At 38.3% G+C, this 24,106-nt stretch overlaps 1 protein-coding gene and 3 long non-coding RNA genes across 7 annotated transcripts in view; all 4 read left to right on the top strand.

The window, feature by feature from the left end:
• Positions 1-2,569: 2,569 nt before the first annotated feature.
• Positions 2,570-4,299, top strand: LOC128617101 (uncharacterized). Of its 2 annotated transcripts, XR_008387516.1 has the most exons (4): positions 2,570-2,617; positions 3,568-3,641; positions 3,804-4,079; positions 4,174-4,292. It is a non-coding gene; the product is annotated as an uncharacterized LOC128617101 (long non-coding RNA). The 2 variants fall into 2 exon arrangements; XR_008387515.1 differs by having other exon boundaries at positions 3,804-4,299.
• Positions 4,300-4,713: 414 nt separating this feature from the next.
• On the top strand, positions 4,714-8,834 carry LOC128617100 (uncharacterized). The gene is made up of 5 exons (XR_008387514.1): positions 4,714-4,822; positions 6,410-6,483; positions 6,667-6,942; positions 7,036-7,065; positions 7,199-8,834. It is a non-coding gene; the product is annotated as an uncharacterized LOC128617100 (long non-coding RNA).
• A 1,901-nt stretch (positions 8,835-10,735) lies between these two features.
• LOC128617099 (uncharacterized) lies at positions 10,736-14,803 on the top strand. 2 transcript variants are annotated; one of them, XR_008387513.1, is made up of 7 exons: positions 10,736-11,274; positions 11,518-11,549; positions 11,693-11,804; positions 13,067-13,162; positions 13,348-13,620; positions 13,715-13,780; positions 13,878-14,803. It is a non-coding gene; the product is annotated as an uncharacterized LOC128617099 (long non-coding RNA). The 2 variants fall into 2 exon arrangements; XR_008387512.1 differs by having other exon boundaries at positions 10,748-11,274; positions 13,089-13,162.
• Positions 14,804-21,658: 6,855 nt separating this feature from the next.
• The window catches only part of fdxr (ferredoxin reductase), a 31,924-nt gene continuing 29,476 nt past the window's right edge, over positions 21,659-24,106 (top strand). For both annotated transcript variants that reach the window (XM_053639216.1, XM_053639217.1), the window contains exon 1: positions 21,659-22,261. In XM_053639216.1, coding sequence (XP_053495191.1) covers positions 22,087-22,261 — 175 coding nt within the window. In that variant the 5' untranslated portion in view covers positions 21,659-22,086. The remainder of the gene's footprint in view (positions 22,262-24,106) is intronic.

Here is a 24,106-nt window from a genome sequence, read left to right as displayed (position 1 = left end):
TTGTCACAAGAGAGCGGGCACTTTTCAGGAGTTGAAGCCCCAGGATTGGACCCCAGGCTGTGATGTGGCCTTTGAGGAGTTAAAAAGGGCACTTGTTGACAGTGTGGTACTGGCTCATCCAGATTTTGAGCGTCCTTTTCTTCTTTGTACTGACGCTTCATTAGATGGCCTAGGTGCAGTACTCTCTCAGATCCCTGCTGGTGAGGACAGGGTAGACCAATAGCATTTGCTAGTAAGGCTTTGAGCTGCAGCCATTGGAATTCTTGGCTCTTAAGTGGGCAGTGAGGTGACAAGTTCAGTCACTGGCTTAAAGGCCATGAGTTTACTGTGTGGACGGATAATAATCCGCTAACTTATATTATGACCAAGCCCAAACTGGATGCATGCGAGCAGCGTTGGGTCTCGAAACTTGCTCCATATTCTTTTGAGATCAAATACGTTCCTGGAAAGCTCAACGTGGTGGCAGACACACTCAGTAGAGATCTGTTTGTCAGGCCAGTGAGTCAACGGCTTTTGTCAGAGCCTTATTCTGAACTGTTGGGAGAAGTGTGCAGTGTAGAAGATGGAAATGTGCAAGAGGTGTTCCGACTTACCTGCCAACCACAAAAATTAGGAACAGTTCCACTTGATGTTGGGTTGGATACATCAATGTCTGCTGGCGACGTGTCTTCCATTCTGTCCTCCTGTGATGAATGGGAAACAGGAACTGAATTTAGAGCAACATCATTTGCTGAACATCTGACCTCTTTAATCAGTGGTGTCGAAGAAGTGTTTCATTCCCTTTCACTGACAGACTTGCAAGAACATCAGCACAAAGACCCTGTCATTGCTAGAGTGTATTATTATGTTGGCAGGAAGTGCAGACCATCAAGATGTGAATGTGCCAAAGAAAACCTATGCGTGTTGCGGATTCTGAAGCAGTGGCACAAACTTTCAGTGCTTAATGGAATCCTGTACAGAGCTATTAAAGACCCACTCACCAGGCACAAGAAGTTCCAACGTGTTTTACCTAAATCCTTAAAATCTCAGGCACTTTCGGGTGTTCACGACCTGACCGGTCATCAAGGGCAGCCGCGCACTTTGTCTTTAGCCCATCAGAGGTTTTTCTGGCTCGATATGGAGCGTGATGTGCGGGATTATGTGAGGAAATGTCCCATGTGTGTCCTCAGCAAAACTCCAGAACCTGCAGCGAGAGCCACTTTGGAGAGTATTAAAACCACAGCCCCGTTGGAGCTTGTATGCATCGACTTCTGGTCTGCTGAGGATCGGACCAACAAATCTTTGGATGTTTTGGTTATCACAGATCACTTCACAAAGCTAGCGCATGCATTTCCATGTCAGGACCAGACGGCAAAAAGAGTGGCTAAGAAACTGTGGGATGTTTTTTTCTGAGTCTGTGGATTTCCCCAACGCATCCATTCTGACCAGGGGGCTACCTTTGAGAGTGAGCTGATTGCCGAACTTTTTGAACTGGCTGGCATCGACAAGTCTAGACCCACTCCTTACCACCTGATGGGGAATGGTGGTACCGAACGTTTCAATAGGACATTAGGAAACATGTTGAGGTCCCTTCCACCTAGGTATAAGCATAAGTGGCCACAGTTGGTACAGACCATGACTTTTGTGTACAACTGTACAGCACATGAAACAACAGGGTTTGCCCCTTTTTATCTAATGTTCGGTAGAGTGCCAAGGTTGCCAGTTGACCTCATGTTCCAAAGTGTTTTGCGGGATAAATCTGTTTGTCACATAAATCCCTTTCGTGTTCTGGTTGAATGGGAGAGAGAGAGGAGAGAATAAATGAGAAGTCGACCCAGTTGCCATCCGCCGTTTTCTTTGACTGAAATAAAACACACAACGCAGACTACAAACATGTGTTGTAGGCTGATTGACATCTCTAAATTGTCCATTGTGTGTGAATGAGTGTGTGTGCAATAGCACCCTGCGATGGGTTGGCACCCCGTCCAGGGTGTCTCATGCTCCGAGTCTCCTGGGATAGGCTCCAGGCTCCCTGTGACCCCATGGATGATAGGATGGATGGATGGATTATTAAATGGCAAATGCTAAGTCCATGATCAGGTTTTACATGCATATGTCACATTCATGGTCATTCTGTTTTCGATTAGCCTATTGCTTAGACTACGGCATTCTTACTAATGTTAGTAAGAATTAGCCGTTACTAATCTCATGATGACTTCTGTTTCTTCATAGTACAACGGCCTGGAGCCATGAATAGATCTAAGGTCACACTTGCAGTGATTCTTATAGTGTTTTTCTCATCAATCACTGTATTTTTTTATAAGGTTGAAGTAAAATGAACTTCAGATGGGGAGGAAGGTAGGTGGGATTAGTCTGTGCATAGGTGAAGAACGGGGTTGTTTTTCGTTTTGTCTCTTAATTCATAAGAAAAAACTTCGCCATGTGCTGTACACGTTAATCCATTCAGTCCACTCTGTTCCTGTGCTAAAACGGGCTTGGTGTGAGTTTGCTTAATATTAATTGAGAGACTCATTTTGAAAGCGAAGGTTTGGGAGCAGCCACACAGAGGACCACAGTTCTGAAGGAGGATAAGTCATTGCTGAGTACTCTCTCAAAGTAGCAGCAACACTCACAAACCGTAAGTATCTGCAAGATTCATAGCCTGAGTTCAGTGTGCTTTTTTCCCCCATAATGCTCAGGCGGAACTGGTGTATTTCTAAAGGAAAGCTTAGAGTTAGATCAAGCTGAATGGTATATGCAGAAGTCAGTGTGCTCCAAAATTATAATCAATTTAAAGTTACTATCTGAATTTATTATTATTATTATTATTATTATTACTACTACTACTACTACTACTATTTGTTTGTTTGTTTTATTTTTTGCAATGATGATTATTGCACATTATCTTGGTGTATTGACTAAAATGCTCGTTCAGAAGTAGAGCAAGAGGAAAACTTAAAGAAATTCAGTGAGAGGGAGAGCGAGAGAGAGAGACAGACAGAGATAGAGAACGACAGAGAGACAGAGAGAGAGTTCACAGGGTTTTTTTTTGTTGTTTTTTTTTTTTTTGTTTCCTGCTGGTAATATAACCAGAGAACAACTAAAAAAATAAATATCAATAGGCCTACTACTAATAATAATTCAGTGGCCCATCTTCAATTATTTCTTACTTATTTCTGGAAAATCAACATTTTCTGTCATTTTATTTGATTTTCATTTTATTTTTATTTTTATTTTATTTTATATTGATATTGTGTTGGTTAGACAGATTTTATTTCTGAATTTATATGCTCTAAATTGTGTTTGTTTGATTTATATAATTAATTCTTAAAACCCAAATTCCGATTGCAGCTTAACCTCTGGTTATTAACGCATCACGAGGTTGCACATAGCTGTTATGTCAAGGAAATTGGCTTAAGTATCTTATCATGAGGTTAGATGCATAGTTAAAATGTAAATAATCTGTTATATAAAGTCCAGTATGAAAGCTTACCTGAGCTCCGGACAGTGCAGTAATAACAATAGTCATGCATGAACACACTGTCACTAACTGGTCTGTAATGTGATAGGAAATATATGTTGTTCTAGGAAAGAGGTCATGGCTGGAACATGTCTTATTCACTGTGTCCTGATTCAAGTCCTGCTTATCACAGTCTATGCTCGTAAGTAAAATTTATTCTTATTCAGATGAAAGTTTCACTACTGAGCCACACGCTCAAACACCAAATGTGGATGATGAGTGACATCTGTGCATTGTGTGTGTGTGATGCTATTACACTTTATTAACCTTTATTTTATTTTATTTTATTTTATTTTTTCTACAGAATTACCAACAAACTGTACAAATCAAACTACCACTGAGGGAGAACCAGTACATCTAACCTGCAATGTTACATGTAAAAAATGTGAAACACAGAGTTATTTTTAGAAGCATGGAGAAGCTACAATCAACTGCAGTAAAATGCGTCACTTTACTAGTGGCAACAGTCATATATTTAATTGCACAATTGAAAGTGCATTACCGAGTCACAATGGAACATTTACATTTTGGGGACAAATGAAAGAAGGAATTGGTGAAACAGAATTCAACGTGACCATAGGTACTTTTCTTTTGTTGTTTTATAAGATATATACCTCTTGTGTATGACTGCAGAGCACATTGTTAAATTTCATTTCATTTTATTTTTCTAACAGTGCCGCGTGCTGCTAATCCCACCACACCAGGTACTGTTTCTACAACCAGTTCTCATGGTCATAAAGGTACTTTGCTTTCACTGTGTTCAATAGACATAATTTATTTGCTGCAAGAGATGTGATGTGGATTTTAAATAACACAATGATTTTTGTCTTTTCACAGGGGAACTTTCTACATATAAGGGTCGTTCACCTGAAGTTGCCTTGGCTGTAGTGCTCATGATTTTGAATAAACACATGTTGTTCTGTCTGCAGACTGTTTACATATCCCCAGCAATGTCAAAATCAAACCTACGCTCTTGCCATCATCATGCTCATAATTATGTGGTTTTGACCTATTTGTTTCCTGTAATTTTATAAGGTTGATGCAATGAGCTACAGATGTAGAGGCAGGTAGGTGGGAGGAATCTGTGCATAGACAAACTGTTTGAGAACAGGGTTGTTTTTTGCTTTGTCTCTTAATTTATAAGAAAAAAACATCCCCATGTGCTGTACATGTTAATCCCCTCACTCCACTCTGTTCCTGTGCTAAAACAGGCTTGGTGTTGAAAGTGAAATTTTGGGAGGAGCCATATAGAGGACCAGAGCTCTGGAGGAGGACAAGTCATTGCTGAGTACTCTCTCAAAGTAGCAGCAACACTCACAAACCGTAAGTATCTGCACAATTTCTTTATAAGCTGAGTTTACAGGTTATAGTTCAGTGTGATTTTTTCCCATAATGCTCAGGTGGAACTGGTGTATTTCTAAAGGAAAGCTTAGAGTTAGATCAAGCTGAATGATATATGCAGAAGTCAGTGTGCTCCAAAATTATACTGTATTTAAAGATACTATCTGAATGTGTATTATTTATTATTATTATTATTATTATTATTACTACTACTACTATTTGTTTGTTTGTTTTATTTTTTGCAATGATGATTATTGCACATTATCTTGGTGTATTTGCTAAAATGCTTATTTGGCATGTTTAGAAGCAGAGCAAGAGGAAAACTTAAAGAAGTTCTATGAGAGAGAGAGAGAGAGAGAGAGAGAGAGAACGAGAGAGAGAGAGAGACAGAGAGAGAGAAAGAGAGAACGAGACAGAATGAGAGAGAAAGAGAGAGAGAGAGAGAGAGAACGAGAGAGAGAGACAGAGAGAGAGAGAGAAAGAGAGAACGAGACAGAATGAGAGAGAGAGAGAGAGAAAGAGAGAACGAGAGAATGAGAGAGAGAGTGAGAGAGACAGAGAGAGAGAGAGAACGAGAGAGAGAGAGAGAGACAGAGAGAGAGAAAGAGAGAACGAGACAGAATGAGAGAGAGACAGAGAGAGAGACAGAGAGAGAGAAAGAGAGAACGAGACAGAATGGAGAGCGAGAGAGAGAGAAAAAGAGAGAACGAGAGAGAGAGAGAACGAGAGAGAGAGTTCAGAGTTTTTGTTTTTGTTTTGTTTTTTGCTTGTTTCCTGCTGATAATATAAACATGGACCAAATAAATATTGATAGACCTACTACTACTAATAATAATTCAGTGGCCCATCTTCAATTACTTCTTACTTATTTCTGAAAAATCAACATTTTCTGTCGTTTTGTTTGTTGTTAAATGTGTGTGCTGTGGTGGACAGTACATTTCTGTTCTTTCATTTCACTTGGCGAAGTGATATGGAACTGTAATGCAGTCCAGACCTGACTGGAACTACTTTAGCTGTGCATTTACTGAAAAATAATTGCACACCTCAGAACGTCTGTCAGCCAATCGGAATCGAGAATTCACCGTAGCTGTGGTATAACTGCTTTTCATTTATATTTGGGTCACATATATACTCATCTGTTAATATCAGAAATCCGCTGTCAGTCAAAACAAGTCTGCATATTTATAAGTGCACTGACCTTACCATGATATATTGATATTGCGTTGGTTAGACAGATTTTATTTCTGAATTTATATGCTCTAAATTGTGTTTGTTTGATTTATATCATTAATTCTTAAAACCCAAATTCCGATTGCAGCTTAACCTCTGGTTATTAACGCATCACGAGGCTGCACATAGCTGTTTTCTCAAGGAAGTTGGCTTAAGTATCTTATCATGAGTTTAGATGCATAGTTAAAATGTAAATAATCTGTTATATAAAGTCCAGTATGAAAGCTTACCCGAGCTCCGGACAGTGCAGTAATAACAATAGTCATGCATGACACAATGGGTATGAACACACTGTCACGAACTGGTCTGTAATGTGATAGGAAATATATGATGTTCTAGGAAAGAGGTCATGGCTGGAACATGTCTTATTCACTGTGTCCTGATTCAAGTCCTGCTTATCACAGTCTATGCTCGTAAGTAAAATTTATCCTTATTCAGATGAAAGTTTCACTACTGAGCCACATGCTCAAACACCAAATGTGGATGATGTGTGACATCTGTGCATTGTGTGTGTGTGTGTGTGTGTGTGTGTGATGCTATTACACTTTATTAACCTTTATTTTATTTTATTTTATTTTATTTTATTTTTTCTACAGAATTACCAACAAACTGTACAAATCAAACTACCACTGAGGGAGAACCAGTACATCTAACCTGCAATGTTACATGTAAAGAATGTGAAAAACTCGATTATTTTTGGAAGCATGGAAAAGATAAAATCGACTGCAGTAAAATGCGTAACTTTCCTAGTGGCAACAGTCATATATTTAATTGCACAATTGATCAGGCATCAGCGAATCACAATGGAACATTTACATTTTGGGGACAAATGAAAGAAGGAATTGGTGAAACAAAATTCAACGTGACCATAGGTACTTTTCTTTTGTTGTTTTATAAGATATATACCTCTTGTGTATGACTGCAGAGCACATCGTTAAATTTCATTTCATTTTATTTTCTGACAGTGCCGCGTGCTGCTAATCCCACCACACCAGGTACTGTTTCTACAACCAATTCTCATGGTCATGAAAGTACTTTGCTTTCACTGAGTTCAATGGACATAATTTATTTGCTGCAAGAGATGTGATGTGGGCTTTAAATAACACAATGATTTTTGTCTTTTCACAGGGGAACCTCCTACATTTTCTCCATATAAGGGTCGTTCACCTGAAGTTGCCTTGGCTGTATTGCTCATGATTTGTCTTGCCTTATGCATCATTGTTGCAGTTTTGTTTATAAGAAATAACAACTGTAATATGTCAGCAATATTCACTCGCAAAATGATCACAGAAACTGAAGTAATATAATCCTAATACATACAGTAGTTGTGACACTGTGCCAAGATCAGAAAGATAAGCTTTCTTTTTTTAGGTCAGTCTCTGTTGTGGCAGAGGGACAGGAAACTAAGGAAAAAGGGGGCAATGAACTGACTCCTTTTCTGATTTTGAGATTTTGTGGGATCTGTTTTTAAACATCTGTGGTGATTTTTACCCGTAGCTTTTTTACAATCATTTACCTTCTCAGAACGAAAAAGAGAACATGTTGTTTACACCGTTACTTATATAAACACAGATATATAGGATTATAATTAATGGTATATAATCTTTGAGGACAAAAATACTTGTACAGTGCTTTTGGAGAGAACATTATGAATGAATTGTAACCTGTGATTTATTTATTTATTTTTTGATGATGATGATGATGATGATGATGATAATAATAATAATAATAATAATAATAATAATAATAATAATACATGGCGGAGCAGAACACTGAATAGATTTTGGTGTTGCAGTTTTGTGTACTTTTGTATATTGTGTATTCTATTGTATTGCGAGTTCTGTTGTATTGTGTGCTTTTTTTTTTACTGTAAATGTGAATATATTCACATTTACATGAATGCGTATGGTGAGCATACGCATTCATGTCCCTCAGCACAAAGCCAGATCTGTGGGAAGTGTAGGATGTTTATCTTGGGGTGGTTTACTAGACATTTATAAAGATCACAACAAAATTGTTTACTTTCCTTCATGTTTTTGGAATCTCACAGAGGAACGGGAACATAAAATGCAGATTATAAACCCAGCTGTAACAGATGTTCCTTTACGGTGTTCATCAAAAAAATATGTTTTCCTCTCTTCTAGACCAGTTACAATGTGACTTTGTGACAAAGTGACAGCCTTCACTAGTTTGAACGTGTGATGCTACTTTGGCAGGTCGTATATAATGCGTAGTCCTGAGATAAAAATGTTTTTGACCTTCTCAAACCCTGGTAGTCAGTAATGTAATTGGGGACAGTAGAGAAAGGCTTAGGAGAGAGTGCTGGCCCAAATTTAGCCTATTACCCAAAGACACTTAAAATTCAACATAGAAGCAAATACTCACATCTGTAAACCCAGTTGGAGATAGAAAAAAGGACACCAGCCGTGAGTGAGAGGAAGCAAGGGTCCAGATGTTATTTCCACCTCACGAGATCCACACCAATGAGAATTGTCAGAAGTGATCTGACACCTGGAGCTCAAGCTCCAGTATTTATACTGTATTTACACAGTAAATAACCAATATATTTTAGAAAGACTATGATATCAATACCAATAGGGTTAAAAAGAGCTCATCTACATTACCATGATGTTTAAAAAAAGGCTTATCAAATTTACCATGATGTTTTGAAAGAGGACTTTCTGACTACCATTAGGATTGAACATGGGAGAGAGAGAAAACAATTTAGAGAGACCTTGGTCTCACTATTATTTCGCGGGGGGGGGGGGGGGGGCAACTTGACTCAACTACCCTTATAAATGGCTCCTCATGGTTCTCTCTTAAAATTAAGGCCCTTGTCTACACCACGCCTGACCCTTCCTCGCGAGACAAGAATCTTCACCATCTGAATTATGAGTAAGTTTCTTTTACATTTTTCTGTATTTCTGGCTTATAATTTACTTTCATATTTGCTCTATATCTCTATTTTATATATGGTTATACTGCTGGCAAATGGTTTACTGTACTCCCTACTTCATAATATCATTATATTATCCTTCTAATATCCTACATATCCTACTACTCCTTATATTATCCTTATAATATCTTAATACTCCTTTATATTATTCTTATAAAGATATAATGTTATGTGTGTGCCTTTGGGTGTGTGTGTGTGAGAGAGAGAGGGAAAGACAGAGAGAGGGTGTGTGTGTGTGTGTGTGTGTTTGTGTGTGTGTGCTATGTCTGCACGCCCACCCTTGACTGTACGAGAGTGTGTGTGTTTCTCAGCCTGCACTCCTCAGCTCTTATATTTCTCTGTGACTAATAAACCATAGTGTGTTACTCTTAAAGATCTTAAAGTGTGAATCCAATTCGTCAATATCCGCCTAATACCGCTTCTGTGTGTCTAGGTGCCCGTCATCATTTTTCCTTCTCTCCTTTACTGGAGGGGCTGGATTTGGATCTGAACACTCTCTATCAGCTCGCGCATCTCACTGCTGACATCATGATGCTACTTGACATTCTTCGCAGCACCCCCTCTGGAAATGGAAATGCGGGGTCCCCCCCCTCTCAGATACAGAATCCACCCGGCGAATGTGTGTATTGACGCCTCTACACAAACAGACCCTCTGCCTGAATCTCCCTCCAGCTTTCAGTCTGAGGATGATATCGCCTTCTCTGATCTGGGCTCTGACCATTCTTCCCTCTTCTCACCTGTTAGTCCGCCGTACTCTCAGTATTCTCCTTATTTCACCCTTGCTGGCTATCCCATGTCCCCAGGACGCACCCCATTTTCTTCCCCCTACCGCTCTCCTCAGGATTACACACCCACCAGTCCTGTGAATTTTCAATAAAATTACATATTACTCATACTAGGTCTCCCTTGTGTTTATTTCATGTCATTTTTATCCACAACAAGAGTGATGCTGAATTATTGTTTCTCTTTCTCTTTACACACTTATCAGTGCTTTAATTGGCGAACTCATTCACTATTCATAATCGTTAACAAAATTCAGACAATTTTCTGTGCAGTGTACTGGAACATAACCAACCAATAAATGAGTAAATTATTAAACACTTTCATGACAACACAGGATTTTGTGACAACACACAATTCTTGCCATCAAAATCAAGCAACTGAAGTTATTTACATGAACGTTATTGCAATGAAAGACCATTTTGTTTGAGCAGCTACGCTCTAGAAATAATTGCTAGAAAGCAATGTGGATAAAGCCTGAGGAATTGTACTTCTAATAGTATATGCTTTCAGTGACAGAAGTAAAACTTTCCACAGAGACTTTCACTTTAACTTAGGAGTCATGACGCTAGACTTCTTGACTATAATTACTACACACACTTCCTGTTAGCTTCAATGTAGTTATTGAATAATTCTTATTAAAATTATATGCATTAAGATCAATAATGGAACAATAAGCTGGGCCTTTTAATGAGTTAACTACCGATAATAATGGTAAGGCACACTCACTCCCTCTTGTGGACATCTTGGGAGGGAGGGAAGGAAGGAAGGAAGGAAGGAAGGAAGGAATGAATGAATGAGCAACAGAGAATGTGTGGATGAGTAAGTGAATGTGAGATTAAAGCAGTGAATGAATGCATGAGTTATTAAATGAGGGACAGGGTGGCGTTTGGTCATTTTCCATATGCAATAGCTCCTATAGAGAGCATTCAGAAGGTCTTAAAGGTTTAGGATCTTACTGCATTAGTGTTTTCTAGTGCTAAAAGGTTTAACCATTTTGTTCTGTTTTCACTTCTTTAAACAGAATAATTGTTTCAGTTTCCATGAGACGCCCTTCTTATTTCTCATTGGTTCCCTTTTCTCTTGCTTTCCTTTCCTCTAAAGCTGATTCCATCATCCAGGGGCATCTAATTTAATAGGGACGCTAGGTCCTGGGCAAGCCTAAATGTTAGATTGTGTGTGTGTATACTCTGACTTGACATTCACACACACACACACAAGCGGACATTAGGAGCTACTTTACAGCAAGTCAAAGTGTAAATCATTTAAAATATTTTCTTAATTTCTAATGTGTATACTCAACAATAATGATAATAATAATACTGAACTGAGCCATAAATGTTTTTCCTCAATGTTCATGTGACATGCATCAATGTGTTATTTTGTCAGGTCAGGTGATAGAAGCAGTCCTGCCAGGTAGTGTCTCAGACAGAGTAAGAGTGAGGCAGGTGGAGAGGCGGGGTCACAGGTGAGGTCGAACAATGACATGGTGATATGTTAGTAGTGAGATTCAGTATTGTGACAGATGTTAGGCTGATGTACTGTATGGTTCATCTAAGTGTGTTTGAAATGAAAATTTTGAATAAACACATGTTCTGTCTGCGGACTGTTTACATATCCCCAGCAATGTCAAAATCAAACCTACGCTCTTGCCATCATCATGCTCATAATTATGTGGTTTTGACCTATTTGTTTCCTGTAATTTTATAAGGTGGATGCAATGAGCTACAGATGTAGAGGCAGGTAGGTGGGAGGAATCTGTGCATAGACAAACTGTTTGAGAACAGGGTTGTTTTTTGCTTTGTCTCTTAATTTATAAGAAAAAACATCCCCATGTGCTGTACATGTTAATCCCCTCACTCCATTCTGTTCCTGTGCTAAAACAGGCTTGGTGTTGAAAGTGAAAGTTTGGGAGGAGCCATATAGAGGACCAGAGCTCTGGAGGAGGACAAGTCATTGCTGAGTACTCTCTCAAAGTAGCAGCAACACTCACAAACCGTAAGTATCTGCAAGATTTCTTTATAAGCTGAGTTTACAGGCTATAGTTCAGTGTGATTTTTTCCCATAATGCTCAGGCGGAACTGGTGTATTTCTAAAGGAAAGCTTAGAGTTAGATCAAGCTGAATGATATATGCAGAAGTCAGTGTGCTCCAAAATTATACTGTATTTAAAGATACTATCTGAATGTGCATTTATTATTATTATTATTATTATTATTATTACTACTACTACTACTACTACTACTATTTGTTTGTTTGTTTTATTTTTTGCAATGATGATTATTGCACATTAATTATTGGTGTATTTGCTAAAATGCTTTTTTGGCATGTTTAGAAGCAGAGCAAGAGGAAAACTTAAAGAAGTTCTATGAGAGAGAGAGAGAGAGAGAGAGAGAGAGAGAGAACGAGAGAGAGAGAGAGAGAGACAGAGAGAGAGAAAGAGAGAACGAGACAGAATGAGAGAGAGAGAGAGAAAGAGAGAGAGAGAGAGAGAGAGAACGAGAGAGAGAGACAGAGAGAGAGAGAGAAAGAGAGAACGAGACAGAATGAGAGAGAGAGAGAGAGAAAGAGAGAACGAGAGAATGAGAGAGAGTGAGAGAGACAGAGAGAGAGAGAGAACGAGAGAGAGAGAGAGAGAGAGAGAGAGAGAGAGACAGAGAGAGAGAAAGAGAGAACGAGACAGAATGGAGAGCGAGAGAGAGAGAAAAAGAGAGAACGAGAGAGAGAGAGAACGAGAGAGAGAGTTCACAGAGTTTTTGTTTTTGTTTTGTTTTTTGCTTGTTTCCTGCTGATAATATAAACATGGACCAAATAAATATTGATAGACCTACTACTAATAATGATAATTCAGTGGCCCATCTTCAATTAATTCTTACTTATTTCTGAAAAATCAACATTTTCTGTCGTTTTGTTTGTTGTTAAATGTGTGTGCTGTGGTGGACAGTACATTTCTGTTCTTTCATTTCACTTGGCGAAGTGATATGGAACTGTAATGTAATTAATTCTTAAAACCCAAATTCCGATTGCAGCTTAACCTCTGGTTATTAACGCATCACGAGGCTGCACATAGCTGTTTTGTCAAGGAAGTTGGCTTAAGTATCTTATCTCGAAGTTAGATGCATAGTTAAAATGTAACTAATGTCTTATACAAAGTCCAGTATGAAAGCTTACCCGCGCTCCGGACAGTGCAGTAATAACAATAGTCATGCATGACACAATGGGTATGAACACACTGTCACTAACTAGTCTGTAATGTGATAGGAAATATATGATGTTGTTCTAGGAAAGAGGTCATGGCTGGAACATGTCTTATTCACTGTGTCCTGATTCAAGTCCTGCTTATCACAGTCTATGCTCGTAAGTAAAATTTATTCTTATTCAGATGAAAGTTTCACTACTGAGCCACATGCTCAAACACCAAAGGTGGATGATGAGTCACATCTGTGCATTGTGTGTGTGTGTGTGTGTGTGTGTGTGTGTGTGTGTGTGTGATGCTATTACACTTTATTAACCTTTTTTTGTTTTGTTTTGTTTTTTTACAGAATTACCAACAAACTGTACAAATCTAACTACCACTGAGGGAGAACCAGTACATCTAACCTGCAATGTTACATGTAAAAAATGTGAATTAGACAGATATACTTGGAAGCATGGAGAAACTAAAATCAACTGCAGTGATGAATCGAAGCGTGAGAATAGTGGCTCTTTATTCCATTGCAGAATTCCAAGTGCATCAGCGAATCACAATGGAACATTTACATTTTGGGTACAAATGAAACAAGGAATTGGTGAAACAAAATTCAGCGTGACCATAGGTACTTTTCTTTTGTTGTTTTATAAGATATATACCTCTTGTGTATGACTGCAGAGCACATTGTTAAATTTCATTTCATTTTATTTTTCTGACAGTGCCGCGTGCTGCTAATCCCACCACACCAGGTACTGTTTCTACAACCAGTTCTCATGGTCATAAAGGTACTTTGGTTTCACTGTGTTCAATAGACATAATTTATTTGCTGCAAGAGATGTGATGTGGGCTTTAAATAACACAATGATTTTTGTCTTTTCACAGAGAAACTTAAGACTTCATCTAAGGGTCGTTCACCTGAAGTTGCCTTGGCTGTATTGCTCATGATTTGTCTTGCCTTAGGCCTCATGGTTGCAGTTTTGTTTATAAGAAATAACAACTGTAATATGTCAGCAATATTCACTCACAAAATGATGACAGAAACTGAAATAATATAATCCCAATACATACAGTAGTTGTGACACTGTGCCAAGCTCAGAAAGATAAGCTTTCTTTTTTATGTCAGTCTCTGTCATGGCAGAGGGACAGGATTAAGGAATTAAGGAATTAAGGAAAAAGGGGGAAGTTGTACAGTTAAGGGGAAAATATAATCCCATATATGTAGCAGATTGATTTTCTTTCTTTCTTTTTCTAACGCTTCATTTCTAGTTTCAGTGAAATATTTATCTCTTACTTATCACTGTGTGATGCTTTTCAATTGCTAATGGACTGGTGTGAACTGACTCCTTTTCTGATTTTGAGATCTGTGGTGATTTTTACCCGTAGCTTTTTTTTTACAATTATTTACCTTCTCAGGACGAAAAAGGTAACATACTGTACAAACATTTCCCACTGCTGTAATTTACTCGAGAACATGTTGTTTATACCGTTACTTATATAAATACAAATATATAGGATTATAATTAATGGTATATAATCTTTAAGAACAACTGTTGTACCTTTGACAACAAAAATACTTGTACAGTGCTTTTTCACAGAACTCACTGTAATCTGTGATTTAATTTTTTTTAATACTAATACTAATACTACTAATAATAATACATGGCGGAGCAGAACACTGAATAGATTTTGGTGTTGCAGTTTTGTGTACTTTTGTATATTGTGTATTCTATTGTATTGCGAGTTCTGTTGTATTGTGTGCTTTTTCACTGTAAATGTGAATATATTAATAAATGTACAGAATTCACACAGTTCTTGGGTGTTTATAATTCTACTGTGATGAGAATTTGCTCAGGCAATGATATGACAAAAAAACGTAAAATAAGACTGGTGAACATGTGCATTCATGTCCCTCAGCACAAAGCCAGATCTGTGGGAAGTGTAGGATGTTTATCTTGGGTTTATCTTGAAGTAATTGAACATCTAACACTCATGATGCTGATTTTGATTTTCAGACATCTGAAATTTGTTACCTCTCAAAGCCACAAAAGTTGCCTGATGGAAAACTGAGAAATCTCACCAAGCTTTGGTTCACTCCACTTATAACTGACCTTTTGATGTATTTTGTATTGGGTTCTCTGGAACATTGATGACCTCTGAGAGTTTGTTAGGTTTAACAGGTCGCTTCAAATAGAAAGAGCTGATCTGCTTCACGGAACCGAGTAGATACACTTTGCATACTTTCTGTCTGACAACCTTCACTAGTTTAAACTTGTGATGCTACTTTGGCAGGTCGTATATAATGCGTAGTCCTGGGACAAAAATGTTGTTGACCTTCTCAAACCCTGGTAGTCAGTAATGGGAATGGGGACACTAGAGAAAGGCTTAGGAGAGAGTGATGCTGAATTATTGTTTCTTTTTCTCTTTACACACTTATCAGTGCTTTCCTTTGCGAACTCACTCACTATTCATAATCGTTAACAAAATGCAGACAATTTCCTGTGCAGTGTACTGCAACATAATCAACCAATAAATGCGTAAATTATTAACCACTTTCATGACACTACAGGAATCAGTGTCAAACTATAGTTCCCAGAACTCAAGACAAACATAGCCACCGAGAACCAAAACACGCAACCATCACAGGGTGCATCCCAATTAGCTCTTTAGTCCAGTAATCAGTGCACTGATTTGGAAGTCAGTCATCTAAAGGGTTATTTCAATCACAAAATCCTGTTCCCTTACTGGAAATGTCATCATATTTTCTGAAGACTCAGCTCAAATAAAAGTGGCAATAAACATTCAGCCAGCTTTGTCTACAAACATAAGTAGCTTGTTATCATTGTGATTATTTACATGAGTGATTTTGAACTTTATTTGACATTCTATACATCGTTTGCTTGATTCTAATGACTTCTAAGCGTTTAATGATTTTGTAAAAAATCAGCTAGTTAGCCCACAACTCAAAGTATCATGACTGAAACACGTGTGATTAAGCTAACAAATTCATCCATCCATCCATTTTCTGTACATTTTATCCTACACAGGGTCACAGGGAGCCTGGAGCCTATCCCAGGGAACTCGGGGCATAAGTTAGAGGAGACCCTGGACAGGGTGCCAACCCATCACAGGGCACAATCGCACACATTCAAACACTACAGACAATTTAGAAATGTGAATCTGCCTACAAGACATGCCTTTGGAATGGGGAAGGAAACCATTGAAGCGCGATAAGAATTGAACCCCCAACCCTAGAGATGAAAGGCAAACAGCTTCACTAGTTGCGCAAATGTGACAGCAGGGCTGTGTGACTGTGACTTCCCCAAACTGGAAACAAAAAACGAAAGCTCTGAGCTGCTCAATCATACGCATGGCTCCTCCAGGCTACAAAATGTCCTTTTATCTGTTAAATATCAAAAGGGTCATGCCAGCCAGACGTCATATCAAAAGGCAACAAGTCTTTGTGTTGTGCACTTGCCACCATTTGGCTTCATCTCAAATCTTAACAAAAGATACAAAGAAAACTCCTCCATAAGGCAAAATCCCTAAGCTTCTAGGACAAAGTCATTTGCATTTCTGCATGCAGAACTGAGATTTGTTCATAAAAGAGGCTTTCAACTGGAAAACATGTACAGCAAGGGCGATGCACATTCCCATTTTAATCGCTATTTAGGAATTCTAAAACCTGCGAGAACTGGATTTTGTCATTTGAACCTGCATCTTGGTTTCATGTTTGGAAGCTGTATTGACAACAGAGCTCCAGAAATACAGTTTATCATGCCAATAAAGCAAATCAAATTGAAATTAGGTGCTTAATTGAGAGATTACATAAGGGTGTTTTTTCTGTATTTTATGCTTAAAGTAGTTTTTCAGTGCACTTCTTTGGATTTCTTTGCTTTCTTCCGGCGTGTGTGTAGTGTATGAACCACAAAGTTTGCAGTCAACCGTATTGTAAACCATCCATCAGGTCTGTTGCAATAGCATGTATTTTGTCTTGGTTTTTGAAAGACAGTTGATTTTATCTATTTTTATGAGTGAAACTGAGGCTTGTTGGGGCTTGTAATTTAGTGGTGGAGGCTGATCTGGGTTCTTATTATTGTTACTTTCTATTGGTTCAGTTTTCTATTGGTACTTTCTTCTAAAGTTCACATGCAAATTCATTTTTAAATAATAATTTAGCTACACTGACAACTCTAATAAATTATATAAATTATACTCAGTGGGAGCAATAACATGGCAATAAAATACAATACTCAATTGTTATGAATAATAATAATTAAAATAAATTATTAATTCAAAACAAACAGCAATGCTAAGAAAAGACACTTCATACTCTTTAAATATGTAACCTATTATACTAATACTGACAAACAAACAAGCAAACAACTTTTTTAAAAACAAAAAACAAGCAAACAAAAAAAAATCAGCCACACTGAAAGTTCAAGGAAACTGAGAAAGTAAGCAAAAATGATTAAAATGAGAAGTAAAAGAGAACACAGAATGGGAAGAGGGATTGATACCAGACTGCGGGTAAAACATGTGAGAAACAACTGCATTTGAATATAATTAAAATATTCCCAACACAACACAAAATACAGTCCACTCCAAAAGTACATCATGTGCAGTTCTTTTTTTTTTCTTCTATACACTGAAGACATTTGAGTTTGAGATTATAAAGTGAATATGAGACAGTAAACCAGAATTTCAGCTTTCATTTCTTGATATTTGCATATACATGTGCTAAACAACTTAAAACATGGCACCTCTTGTATCAGACCACCCAATTTTTATGTGAATAAAAGTATTGGAACAGAACACAAAAGTGAATGCAACTGCAGCAGGAGAACTGGTTATAGGTGCAAGTCTGATGATCATGGAAGGATATTTATGGGGGGGTTTTTTTTTTGTTTTTTGAAAGCTGAGACAGTGCAATGTTTCAGCAATATTAAACGCAGGGGAAAAAAAGATCCATAAGCAGCTTATTATCAATTATTATGAATCGTTATTCAGGAAAGCAGCTCATTCATTCGGTCATCAAGTCAACTTTGATGAGAAGATCAATTCTTTCTGCAAACTTTGGCTTTTCCACCACTTTGGTAGAGGTTCATCTTGGTTCTAGAACTTTTGTGGCTCATCTCTGTATTTCTATACCAATTCCAGTCTAACCTTCTGATTCTTACTGCTGAAGAGTGGTTTGCATCTTATGGTATGGCCCTTTATATTTCTGCACTTGAAGTCTTCTTTGAATGGTGCATTATGCTTCACCCCTGCCTTCAACCCTGCCCTTTGAAGGTTGTGGCTGATGTCACCAATTGTGTTGGGGATTTTCTTCACAGCTCTCACAATGTCATCAACTGGTGTTGTTTTCCTTGGCCGACCTGTTTGATGTATATCAAACTGGTCGGCCTGTTTGTTAGTACATCAGGGCATATTCCAGAAAGCAGATTATGAGACATACCTGGATAAGGTTACTCAGAGTAAATGGATAACCTTAAATTTCAGTTCCAAAAATGGAGGTAATTTTCAGGGTATGCAAGTACATTATGCTCCAGGGCTACTTTGTTTCAGAGAGCTGACGGAGCATGGTGTGCCCTTTTGAAGAAGATCGTGGAAGCACAGATTATACAAGGTCTTTTTCATCATGAGAGGGTGATAAGACCACATATAGATGTGTTTTCATATCCAGAAGAATATTTGCATGTGCATTATCGTTTTTCACGTCAATCATTCATTTATTGAAACCCTACATATCCAGTGCTACACATCGTGCATAAGAGCTGAACACGGAGCACATTTTATTCATTGCCCTTCATTTTTTTGCCATGGGGAATTTTCTGTTTAGCATGGGTGACACAGAGCATGTGGGAAAAGCAACTGTGCAGTTCTCAGGCTATAAACATCTGAGACTCATTAAAGAAGAATTCGACAGTGGCGAGTTTGCCTGTTCTATGATATTCTATGAGACCATTTTATCTGCATATAGCACATACTTCATCTATCCATACACACAGCCATAACAACTTTAAATTTTATCTTTCAATCTCAAGTTTCCCAAATGTCATTGGATGTATTGATGGAAGCCACATCCCTATTAAAGCGCCTTCTGTCAATGAAGGAGACTATGTTTATAGGTAATCATTCCATAGCATCAATGTACAGGAAACAGTATATTGGTAAAACAGTATATAATGTTGGTAGTGAAATCTAAAGCTTAAGCAATTAAATGCCTCTCTCTACTGGTCTCCAATAACTACATAAGATGTGATGTGATGTATCATCACCAACGTTGAGGTGAAATGGCCAGGGTCTGTACACGATGCCAGAATATTTCGGGAATATGTCGTTGTGTGATAAATTTGAACAGGGTATGCATTGCCTTAAACAATGCATTTAAAAATCATAGGTGGTAACCAACTAACCAGCATTACAGGAAACTTCAATGGTTACTTGTTGGGGGACAGAGGGTACCCCTGTCTGCCCTATATGATGACCCCCTACCCTGAACCTGAGCCTGGCCCACAGGCTCGATTTAACCTTGGTTATAGAAGGACATGGGCCAAGGTAGAGATGACCATTGGAATCCTGAAGGCCAGGTTTCAGTGCCTGCATGGGGTCAGGGTCAGCCCAGAGAGGCCATGTGACCTCACAGCAATAATTATTGTGAGAAACATTTTTAAAATGGTGACAGTGTTGATGGAGTGTTAAAAGATAAATGACTTAAAGCACTGGAAACATTTTACCAAACCACTTGTGTCATGGGAGGTCGCTGACTGACGAAGTTCCCCCAGGAATACCATCAACTATGGGTCGCCCTTGATTAAGGGACAGTGACAGCTCCTCGGCGTGCACAAGTGAAGGTGGTGGTGGACCCCCATGTGTTTTCCGGGCCTCAGCCTCCTTCCTGTTGGCTAAGTAGAACAGAGAGAAAATGTAATATAGAACACTATGGCGGTTACAGTTACAGGTTACAGTTTAGTGCAGCTTTTGATACTATTGATCATACTATTCTCCTTGATAGACTAGAAAATGTTGTTGGCATTAAGAGAGGGAACGGCCCTCTCCTGGCTCAGGTCTTATTTGATCGATCGTTATCAGTTCGTAGATGTAAATGGCGACTTCTCCACGCGTACCAAGGTTAAATTTGGAGTTCCACAAGGTTCTGTTTTAGGTCCACTGCTTTTTACTTTATATATGCTACCTCTAGGTCAAATTATTCATAAACATGGAATTAGCTTCCAGTGTTATGCTGTTGATACACCGCTGTATGTTTCAGCAAAGCCAGTTGACAGACAGCAACTTAATAAAGTTGAGGAATGTGTAAAGGACATTAGACGGTGGATGCTTATTAACTTCCTATTAATTCTGACAAAACAGAAGTACTTGTACTAGGACCACATACAGCTAGAAGTAAGCTTTCTGATCACATAGTAACTCTGGATGGACTTTCTGTTTCATCATGTGCAGCAGTAAAAGACCTTGGAGTGATTAGTGATTCCAGTCTTTCATTTGACCCTCATGTAGATAATATTACACTTTATAATACACTTTATATACACTTTACCTGACTGCTACCACTAAAACTGCTATGTTCGTATTTGGTATAAGCTAATTTGCTGAATACTCAGTCTTAGCATGTTATGTTTACATTTATACCATTTTTTAATTATATTGTTACTCCTTGGCACCTATCTTTTGCACCACCTGTATATCAGACACTTCCACACTAAAACTGTGTACTGTTCGGCGCTACACTGTCACTTACTGTGTCTATTGTCCTGTTTTAGTAGTTACTGTACTGTCCTGTGTTGTTAGCACACGTCGGCACATGGACTTTATGTAGAATGTTTGTGGATCTTATTAGTTCTGTGTCTCATGTGGTTTAGTGTGTTGTTTTGTGTAGCACCATGGTCCTAGAGGAACGTTGTTTCGTTTCACTGTGTACTGTACCAACTGTATATGGCTGAAATGACAATAAAACCACTTGAACTTGAACAATTACTAAGATAGCCTTCTTTCATCTCAGAAATATTGCTAAAGTAAGAAATACAAAGTCACTACATGATGCAGAAATATTAGTCCGTGCTTTCGTCACATCTAGACTAGATTATTGTAATGCCTTATTGTCTGGCTGTTCCAGTAGGAGCATAAACAAGCCCTAGTTAGTCCAGAATGCAGCTGCTAGAGCACTTACTAGAACCAGAAGATATGACCATATCACCCCATCTTATCTACACTGCATCGGCTTCCAGTAAAATCTTGCACTGATTATAAAATACTACTATTGACCTATAAAGCACTAAACGGTCTCACGCCACAGTACCTGATCGACCTTTTGGTTTTCTTTGATCCACCATGACTACTTAGATTTCCCCCCGCAGCCCCCGCAGTCCCCGCAGCCCCCCCGAACCCCCCCTGCACCCCCCCGAACCCCCCCTGCACCCCCCGCAGCCCCCCCCTGCACCCCCCCCCCAAAAAAAAACAACATCAAAAAAAAACAAGATCACAGATAGACGTGTAAATTTGCATTAATGCATTAGATAAGAAGAAGAGGTCTTCTTGTGTCCTTGTTTTGATTTGTTTTTAGCCTTGGGACCTAATTCGAGGACAAACCACAGAGGAACCTTAACCCTAGGAACCTTTAAAAGTGGGGCGTCGTTGAACACGGATCGTTTTGAGTGGCGGATCTGTTTGTGTGTTATGATGCTTGCACTAAGTCATTCAGTGTATAATTTGTTTGCGTGTACATTTAGTTATTTTTGTTACTATAAAGTGAAGTAAAGGTTGGACAATCTGCATGAGCAACTGCAGCCTCGAAATGGCCGTTACCATGGGGTTGTTTAAACTTTAAACCCGGCTTGTCGAACAAGGTCCAGTTTATGCAACGTGAATGCAAGTGTAGCAGGAGAGGCGGTGACACGAGCAAATCTGATGATCATGAAAGGATATTAGCGGGGTTTTTTTGCTTTGTTTTGTTTGTTTTTAAAGCCGAGAGCGTGCAATGCTGCAAAAATATTAAACGGAGGGTGATAAGCAGCTTATTATCCATATTATCGCTACGAATCGTTATTCAGCAAAGCAGCTCGTTCATGCATGCATGCATGCATGCATGCATGCATGCATTCATTCATTCATTCATTCATTCATTCATTCATTCATTCATTCATCAAGTTTACTGTCTGAATGTTCAAACATGAGACACATGAAGAGATCCTTTCTCGCCTTGCACAGTCTCCTGCAGGAATCAAGATGTCCATGTGCTCTTACATCAGGTAAGTTTGTTTGAAGTTTTATTCATGCCATTGACAACTTTGCAATTAAATAAACCCTGATCTCCTTCTCAGGAGTCGATTGTTTTGTGTATGAAGTTATTCAAATCCATTATTATTTTCTCTGTGTGTGCTGCTTATTTTCTCTGTGTGTGTGCTGCTTATTTTCTGTGTCGCTTATTTTCTCATTTTCTCTGTGTGTGTGTTGCTTATTTTCTCTGTGTGTGTTGCTTATTTTCTCTGTGTGTTGCTTATTTTCTCTGTGTGTGTTGCTTATTTTCTCTGTGTGTGTTGCTTATTTTCTCTGTGTGTGTTGCTTATTTTCTCTGTGTTGCTTATTTTCTCTGTGTTGCTTATTTTCTCTGTGTTGCTTATTTTCTCATTTTCTCTGTGTGTGTGTTGCTTATTTTCTCTGTGTGTTGCTTATTTTCTGTGTTGCTTATTTTCTCATTTTCTGTGTGTGTGCTGCTTATTTTCTGTGTGTGCTGCTTATTTTCTGTGTGTGCTGCTTATTTTCTCTGTGTGTGCTGCTTATTTTCTCTGTGTGTGCTGCTTATTTTCTCTGTGTGTGCTGCTTATTTTCTCTGTGTCGCTTATTTTCTCATTTTCTGTGTTGCTTATTTTCTCATTTTCTCTGTGTGTGTTGCTTATTTTCTCATTTTCTCTGTGTGTGTTGCTTATTTTCTCTGTGTTGCTTATTTTCTGTGTTGCTTATTTTCTCATTTTCTGTGTGTTGCTTATTTTCTCTGTGTTGCTTATTTTCTAATTTTCTCTGTGTGTGTTGCTTATTTTCTCATTTTCTCTGTGTGTTGCTTATTTTCTCTGTGTGTGCTGCTTATTTTCTCTGTGTTGCTTATTTTCTCTGTGTTGCTTATTTTCTCATTTTCTCTGTATGTGTGTTGCTTATTTTCTCTGTGTTGCTTATTTTCTCTGTGTTGCTTATTTTCTCATTTTCTGTGTGTGTGTTGCTTATTTTCTCTCTGTGTGTGTGTTGCTTATTTTCTGTGTGTGTGTGTTGCTTATTTTCTTTGTGTGTGTTTTGCTTATTTTCTCTGTGTGTGCTGCTTATTTTCTGTGTGTGCTGCTTATTTTCTCTGTGTGTGCTGCTTATTTTCTCTGTGTTGCTTATTTTCTCATTTTCTCTGTGTGTGTGTTGCTTATTTTCTCTGTGTGTGTGCTGCTTATTTTCTCTGTGTGTGCTGCTTATTTTCTGTGTGTGCTGCTTATTTTCTCTGTGTGTGCTGCTTATTTTCTCTGTGTGTGCTGCTTATTTTCTCTGTGTTGCTTATTTTCTCATTTTCTCTGTGTGTGTTGCTTATTTTCTGTGTGTTGCTTATTTTCTCTGTGTGTGCTGCTTATTTTCTGTGTGTGCTGCTTATTTTCTGTGTGTGCTGCTTATTTTCTCTGTGTTGCTTATTTTCTCTGTGTTGCTTATTTTCTGTGTTGCTTATTTTCTCATTTTCTGTGTGTGTTGCTTATTTTCTCTGTGTTGCTTATTTTCTAATTTTCTCTGTGTGTATTGCTTATTTTCTCATTTTCTCTGTGTGTGTGTTGCTTATTTTCTCTGTGTGTGTTGCTTATTTTCTGTGTGTGTGTTGCTTATTTTCTCTGTGTGTGTGTTGCTTATTTTCTGTGTTGCTTATTTTCTCATTTTCTCTGTGTGTGTGTTGCTTATTTTCTGTGTGTGTGTTGCTTATTTTCTGTGTGTGTGTTGCTTATTTTCTGTGTGTGTGTTGCTTATTTTCTCTGTGTTGCTTATTTTCTCATTTTCTGTGTGTGTGTTGCTTATTTTCTGTGTGTGTGTGTTGCTTATTTTCTGTGTGTGTGTGCTGCTTATTTTCTGTGTGT

The sequence above is a fragment of the Ictalurus furcatus genome, chromosome 13 (genome assembly GCF_023375685.1).
Source record: "Ictalurus furcatus strain D&B chromosome 13, Billie_1.0, whole genome shotgun sequence".
Classification (NCBI taxonomy): domain Eukaryota; kingdom Metazoa; phylum Chordata; class Actinopteri; order Siluriformes; family Ictaluridae; genus Ictalurus; species Ictalurus furcatus.
This window is presented reverse-complemented; position numbering and strand designations above follow the sequence as displayed.